This window comes from Triticum dicoccoides, chromosome 7B, assembly GCF_002162155.2.
Source record: "Triticum dicoccoides isolate Atlit2015 ecotype Zavitan chromosome 7B, WEW_v2.0, whole genome shotgun sequence".
Lineage (NCBI taxonomy): Eukaryota > Viridiplantae > Streptophyta > Magnoliopsida > Poales > Poaceae > Triticum > Triticum dicoccoides.
Window position 1 is genome coordinate 264754911 of NC_041393.1, and position 7822 is coordinate 264762732.

At 50.8% G+C, this 7822-nt stretch overlaps 1 protein-coding gene across 7 annotated transcripts in view; it reads right to left on the reverse strand.

Annotated features, from left to right (window-relative positions):
* Positions 1 to 7199, reverse strand: part of LOC119338786 (YTH domain-containing protein ECT4-like) — a 30685-nt gene extending 23486 nt beyond the window's left edge. For 5 of the 7 annotated variants that reach the window (XM_037611018.1, XM_037611020.1, XM_037611019.1 and 2 more), the window contains exon 1: positions 6906 to 7195. Coding sequence is in view for 2 of the 7 variants with exons in the window: in XM_037611023.1 (XP_037466920.1) it covers positions 6906 to 6930 (25 nt within the window). In the remaining 5 variants the exon portion in view is untranslated. Of the gene's footprint in view, positions 1 to 6905 lie in introns of all 7 variants that reach the window. The other 2 variants (XM_037611023.1, XM_037611022.1) reach the window with 1 other exon arrangement.
* Between the last annotated feature and the right edge of the window lie 623 nt (positions 7200 to 7822).

Sequence of the window (7822 nt, forward strand, 5' to 3'; positions counted from 1 at the left end):
AAGTGGTTTGGCTCGGTCTGGCTATATATGGGTCCCCCGCGGCTCCGTTCCCCCCTTGCTAGGGTTTCCGACTTCCGCCGCTGACTTGCGTAGACACCGTGCCCCCATTCGCCGTCTCGTCAGATCCACCCCTCCCCCTCCCCTCCTCCTCTCCTTCGTGGCGGCTCTCTCCATGGACAAGTCCAGGGGCTCGTCTTGTGATGCTGTCTCGGGTAGCAAGCGCCAGCGTGAGGACTTGCCGGGCTCGGGTGTGGATCTGGAGCTCGAGGCCTCCTTGCGTTTCAAGCTGGAGGCGGAGCAGGTGGCTCGCGATCGTGCTGCGTGGGCTGCTGGTCCGGAGTCGCTCCAGCAAGGCTCTGGATCTGGGCCGTCTCTCCCTCCGGCGCTGGATCCATGGGAGGCGGCGGCTGGTGGGGGGCGCTCGTCCTCGTCGAGCTCTTTGCCTGGCCAGGGTGCGGGGCGTGGCGCTCCTGCCCCGGTGCGGTAGGTCCCTCGCCCTGTAGGCGCTGGCGCTGGGCCTCGCCCCCCTCCGCGGTCCTTCGTCGGCCCGGTCCGGCACCCTGTTGGCCCTCACCCTGGCGCGTCTTCGTCGGGGGTGGGGGATGGCATCCTTCCTCCTCCTCCCTCCCTTCCGATGCATCGCCCTATCCCTGCAACCCTGAGCAACCCCTCGGCTCTTACCTGTTTTGCCTGTCATCAGCCCGGGCATTTTCAATCCAGATGCACCAATCCCCCATTCTGCCTGATTTGCCGTTCATATGGGCACCTCACTGTCAACTGTCAGAATCGTCAGAAGCCTCCTTCCTCCAATTTGGCTCGGGCCTCCCTGGATGCTCCTTTTTTGCCTTGGACTGTGATCTACCTGTTCTGGTGGCGGCCCCCTCCCTTTCCAATGCCACCATTATCACGATGCAAGAGCAAAAGATCTCCTCCCAAACTCTGCTTGAAGGGCTTCATATCTGGGATGTCGAAGGATGGGACTGGCAAGTGAATAATTGTCAGACTTTGAGTTCTCTGTCGTTTTCCCCTCCAAGGACTGCCTTCGTATGATTGCGTCGTGCACCAGCTTCACCCTCCCCCTCAATCAGCTGGTGGTGTCGGTGAAGCCTGCGTCCTGCGGTGGAAAAGCTGTTGGCCCTCTCTCAGATTTGGGTTTTGGTGGATGATGTGCCAGTGGAGCTCCGCTCGTCTTCCTTTCTGATGGCCTTCGGCGCTCTGATTGGTAAACCAGTGGAAGTGGACGCGGAATCGCTGGATAAGGTTGGTCCTGCTCGTATCAAGATCTGGTGTGTTGACCCACTCTGTGTCCGCGGATCGATTGATGTGTTTCCCTCGCCCAATGGTGTCAGAATGCGTGTTCGGGTGGAAGGAGCTGAAGCCTTCCACCACCATCCCCCCTCCCCCCTCATCCAACCTCTCGGATAAGCATGATAAGAATGGGGATGGTTCTATGGGTGGGCAGAACCCTAGTGGGGGTTCTGATCTGTGCTTCACTCAATCCGAATGGGACGGGCTGGCTGAATCTGAGCGGGAATTGTTCAAGTCTCAAGCGCCTGTTGATAAGGCCCCTCGCGAGGCAGAGGCCGCCCCTCTTTCTGCCCCAGTGATGCATGCTGAAGATGATTTGTTGCGCAAGAAGCCGGCTGCCACGGTCACCCCCATCTCCAGGGCCTGCTCCAACCTCCCGGGCCGCCCTCTCTCTCCCACGCGCTCGGGTATTGAGGATCTGCCCCTCACCCCTGGCCGTGCTGATGATGATTCGCAATCCAAGAGGAAGAAGAAATCTTCGGTGCGGAAATTCTCTGCGAAGAGCAGGGCTTCTTCGGGCTCTAAGCAGTCGATGACGGGAGTTTGTCGTCGCCTCGACAAGGATCTTGGCTTGATGTCGCGTTCGGGTCCTGCTCCGGCCTCTCCCATGGCTCGCTCTCCCTCGATCCGGTCGCCTACCTCCACGGCTCGCAAGGGCAGGCGGGTGTGTGACACGGGTGAATCGGTGATGGCGCGGGCGGAGCGGCGGGCGGCTGCTAAGGATCGTCCTCCTTGAGGTAATAATATTGGTCCAATCCCTCCCCCTTCCCCGATTCGGCTTGTTCTACCTCCTCTTTCTGATGATCACCTGTTAAATATCATGTCTGATGTGGGCGTTTCTGTCGACTCCGAGCTAGGCTCTCCTTCCTCCCTCCTTTCTTCTATTCGGGCCAATGAGGTGGCCCAGGCTGCCATTGCTAAGGCCAAAGAGGCCGTTGCCTCTACGGCTACAGTTTCAGTGAGTGTTGGGTCTCAGGGGGATGGCGTGGTGGTTGGTAGTGGCCAACCCCAGCCAAGCTATTCTAGGAGGGGCATTGCCAAAAGATCAAAACCCTGTGTAGCCCCTAGCAGGTCGAGTCTCCACATCAAAAATCTTTCCTATAAATGAAAGCCTTATTTTGGAACATCAGGGGGTTTGGTGCTAGGGGACGCCGAGACCAGATTAGTGATTTAGTGCGTGGGAATAATATTGACATTGTTGGGCTAGTCGAAACCTTTAGAGAATCCTTCTCTCCCAATGAACTCTCTGCGATCGCGGGCATGGACAGATTTGATTGGCACGTGCTTCCTACTTCGGGCCATTCGGGAGAGATCTTGATTGGCTCCAAAAACGATGTCTTTGACTTCATGGCTTTTGATCATGGCATTTTTTGGGCTAGCACGATAGTTTATCATAAAGTTCTTAACACTCTGTGTGAATTTATTGTGGTATATGGCCCTGCTGATCATTCGCTGTCCTCTCAGTTCCCGGATGAGCTCTCTGCTAAGATCGAGGCATGTAATATACCGATAGTTATCGGTTGTGACTTTAATCTTCTTCGCTCCCCCTCGGACAAAAGCAATGGCAATTTCTCCTGGCCTCTGGCTAATGCCTTCAACAACTTCATTAGCTCCAGTGCTATCCGCAAGCTTCCTAGGGTGGGGGCCCGCTTTACTTGGTCTAACCATCAAGCTATCTCGATTAGATTTGTGCTAGATCGAGTGTTCATTTGTTCCAGTTGGGACTCTCTTTTTCCTCGGGCTTCCCTTCTTGCTAAAAGTCTCGTGGGCTCCGACCATACCCCTCTCCTTCTTCACGCTGGGATGCATCAAGATAGACCACCCTCTAGATTCCAATTTGATGCTTCCTGGCTGCTCGTCGAAGGGTTTAATGACATGTTGGCTACTAAGATCCTTAACCTCTTGGCCCCAAATCCCTGCTCCTTTGGTCCTATGAATGACTGGCATTCCTGTTCCTATGAACTGCGAAAATTCCTTAGAGGTTGGTCCCGTAACCACGCTGCGGAGGAACGTAGGTCGAAGAATGCTCTTGAATCCCAGATCATGGACCTAGACCGCACGGCCGATCCTTTGGGTCTCTCCGATGATGGGTGGGCTCTGCGCTATAATCTAGAGGCCGCCTTGATGCAGTTGCATCATCAGGCGGAAGTGTATTGGCGCCAGCGTAGCACGTTAAATTGGACGCTAAAAGGGGATTCCCCTACTGCGTATTTCTTCGCCATCTCTAATGGTCGAAGGAGGCGATGTTGTATTAACAACCTGATTATTAATGGTGCTCGGTCCTCGGACCAATCCGTGATCCTCTCTCATGTGGTGGACTTCTTCTCTTCGCTTCTAGGGGCCAAACCTCCTTGTGGCTTCTCTATCTCTCCCCCCCTGTGGGACCATAATATGAAAATTTCGGCCGAAGAGAACGAAGCCTTGATGGTGCCCCTATCTAATAAGGAAATTTGGGATGTGGTTAACTCTGCCAACCCTAATGATGCTTCGGGGCCGGATGGATTCTCGATCCCCTTCTTCAGAAAATTCTAGCCGCAGTTGCGATAGTTGGTCTGTCAGGTTATTCAGGGCTTTTGTCTGGGTACCATTGACATATCTCACCTCAATTATGCGGTGATCACCTTGATTCCTAAAGTTAAAGGTGCTGAGCTGATTTCCCAGTTCAGGCCTATTGCGCTGATCAATAATTCGCCAAGCTTCCAGCTAAGGGTTTTGCAACACGCCTCTCCCCTGTTGCTCATCGAGTTATCAGCCCGTCCCAATCTGCTTTCATCAAAGGGTGTTTCATTTTAGATGGTATTCTCTGTCTCCATGAGATCGTTCATGACCTGAGATCTCGTAAATCTAAAGTTGTCATCCTCAAATTGGACTTTGAGAAAGCCTATGATTCGGTTAGTTGGCCTTTCCTAAGAAAGGTTCTCTTAGCGAAAGGCTTCGATGGGGCGTATGTTCATCGTATTATGCAGTTGGTCTCGGGGGGCCACACTGCGGTCTCTGTTAATGGTCACGTTAGTAACTTCTTTGTCAATGGCAGGGGCCTGCGACAGGGCGATCTTGCCTCCCCTGTTTTGTTCAACTTCGTTGCCGATGCCTTTTCCCGCATCTTGTCTAGGGCTGCCCATCATGGTCATATCTTACCGGTGGTCTCTCATCTAATCCCGGATGGTGTTACTCACCTGCAATACGCTGATGACACCATTATTATGGTTGAATTGAACGATGAATGCATTGCCCACCTCAAGTTTATCCTCCTGTGTTTTGAGGCGGTTTCGGGTCTGAAAATTAACTTTTCTAAGAGTGAGGTCCTTATCACTAGTGTTGATGATGCAGAGACTTTGAGAGTGGCTCGGCTCCTCAACTGTAACCTGGGCTCCTTTCCCTTTAAATACCTCGGTCTTCCCATTTCGCCAGATCTGCTCCATTGAAAAGACTTTGCGCCGGCTGTTTCTAAGGTGGGAAACAGGGTCCTTCCCTGGCGTGGTAGGTACAATACCAATGCCGGGAAAGTGGCTCTAATCAATGCTTGTCTGTCCTCCCTTCCTATGTTTCTAATGGGCTTTTATCTTCTCTCGGCTGGTATTCATGCGGGTTTTGACAAGCACAGGGGTGCTTTTTATTGGAACGCTGCTGACAACAGACGGAAATATAGGCCGGTTAAATGGAAACTCATGTGTAGGCCTAAAAACCTTGGGGGTTGGGCATCATCAACACGTCGGTCATGAATAAATGCCTTATGATCAAATGGTGGTGGAAGATCATGTCTAGTGGGGCCAGCTCCTTATGGTACTCTATTCTTAAAGCTAAATATTTTCCCCACTCTAGCCCGATGTTTGCTAGGGCCCAGCGTGGATTTCAATTCTGGAAGGATCTTATTAAAGTTCAGCCTCTGTTCCTCGAACATGTTAAGTTCATCGTAGGAGATGGTTCCTCGGTTCGTTTTTGGCTTGATTGGTGGTGTGGAGATACTCCCCTCTCTGTTAGATTCCATGTTCTTTTTTCGTATTGCCCTAACCCAAACATCTCCATCGCGGAGGTGTCGGCTAATAATTGGGATTTGGCTTTCCGCCGCTCCCTTTCTCCTAAAGAGTTGGAAGATTGGCAAAGTCTCTCTACCTTATTCCCCATGCTCTCGGAGGTTCCGGATTCAATGGTTTGGCCTCACTCCACCTCGGGCCGCTTTTTGGTTAAATCCATGTACTCTAGACTTATTGGTGGTGCCCCTTCTAATAGATTTTCTAGCATTTGGCGTTCCCGTGTTCCTCCGAAAATCAAAATCTTTCTCTGGCAGGCCTTCAGAGGCCGTCTCCCCACGGCTGACCAAATCCGTAAGCGGAATGGGCTGGGCTCGGAGTTTTGTGCTCTCTGTGGGGCCTTGGAGGACACGAATCACATTTTTTCCCGTTGTGTGCTTGCTAAACTGGTATAGAGATGTGTCAGATCCTGGCTCCAAGTTACTTGGAATCCCTCCTCCTTTCTTGAGCTGAGAAGTCTTGCCAATTCATTGGCTGGTGTTACAAAGAGGGTCTTTTGGGTTGGTCTGGGTGCTATATGTTGGTCGCTTTGGACTATTAGGAACAAATTTATGATCGAACATGTCTTTCCTACTAAAGCTGCTGACTGTTTATTTAAATCATGTATCTTCTTGCAACAGTGGAGATCATTGACTAAGGGGGACGACCGGGAAGCTCTTGATCTGCTCATATCTAAAATCCGGGCCTCGGTGTCGTCTCTTATTGGGCAGGATCCTGATGTCTGATCTCGAATTTTGGTGGCTCTTCGACTTAGTTGTTGGCTTTGTCTTTCCTTAATTTCCGGCCTGCGTGCCGTGTCTGGCAGGGTGCCATGTATCCGTCTTACTTTCGTGCTCGTCGTTGATTGCCCGTGTTTTGGTGAACTGGTGGTGGCTTCGTCCCCGTGTTGCTGTGTTGGCTCTGTAACTCTGCCGTGTGGCTTTATTTATAAAGTCGGGCTTAGGCCTTTTCTCTAAAAAGAAGCATAACTATGTGCTCCCTCCGTTCCTAAATATAAGTCTTTCTAGAGATTCCAATATGAACTACATACGGAGCAAAATGAGTGAATCTACACTCCAAACGTACGTCTATATACATATGTATGTAGTACATACAGAAATCTCTAAAAAGACTTATATTTAGGAACGGAGGGAGTATATAATTAAGCGCAGCCTGAGCCTACTACACAAACCACGAACATGTGACATGATTTCCATATGGTAGCAGCATAGCACCCAGCCAATGGTCAATGCAGGAATGCGCAAGTTTTGAAGCTCGGGCAATTCCTCAATGCCTGGCTTTGCTGGTCGAATCCAACAGCTGGCTACTAATAATGTCCAGGGTTTCTCAAGTGCTACCAAGAGCTATGGCATGATTACGCAAGATAATATAAAAACAAGGCACCAAGATCTCGCACATCAACTCACTCTGCGGCGAATATATGTCCTAGGGAATCGCCGTAACATCCTGAACCAAGCAGCAGCAGCAGCAGTTTCAGCAGGCCGATCCTCAAGCTACAGGATCCAAATCTCACCCGCCATGGAGCACGCAACATAACAACAATTCCAGCAAAAGCAAAGCACTCACCAGTCCTCTCCGACACCGATTCCATGGATCCGCACGCGCGCTGGAACAAGAAGCAGAGATCGGCCAATCAGCACAAGTTAGGCGCCAAACCGCGTGCTCCTCCTTGGCTGGGATCCCTCGGCTCTTCCTGATCTGGTGGGTGCGGCGCTCCAGCGATCGGATCGAGCTCCCTCGCGGTTCCTCGACGGGTTCCGATCCGATCAAGGGCGCGCGCGATCGATCTCGCGCTCCTTTTATGAATTGTCGCTTATTATTTATAGGGCAGGGTTGGATTTGGAAACGGCGGGAGAGTGGGAGGGGCGTATCTGCAAATATGGAGGAGCTCGATTGGGACTAGTATTTTGTGCGTAAGTAAAAGAATAAAATCCGACGTGCTGCTGACCTGACACGGCATGTGCAAGTCAAGTCAAGATCGAATTGAGCGTAGGTCACCAGATGATTAGGTTTTTTCAGGAGGCAGATGATCAGGTTTCTTTTGGTGGAACCGACCCATCAGAGTTCAAGTCATACATTTGGCATTGTGATTGCATTTTTCTGAATTTGTTAATTTTTTAATGAGGTGCGTCAATAAGAGAAAGACATTTTGTTGACTATAATGGCGTTTGTGGGGATTTTGTTAATTTTAAAATAATGTGTCAGCTCACTTTCTCAAAATTGCTAATATGTGTAGGATGTGTGTGTGCATTTATAGAATGAGTGTATGTGTATAGTACAATCGTCTACATATGTATTGTTTAGAAAAACAAAACATGCACTAGCTACAAAATATACCGTGGATGCAGTTTTACAAATAAAATATTCCAAGCCGATAGGCATTGAGAGCTCTGATCTAGCAGACTTGGAGACCCCCTTCACTGACGAGGAAGTGCTAGCCGCAGTAAAGGACGTTAATGTAGACAAAGCCCTGGGACCAGATG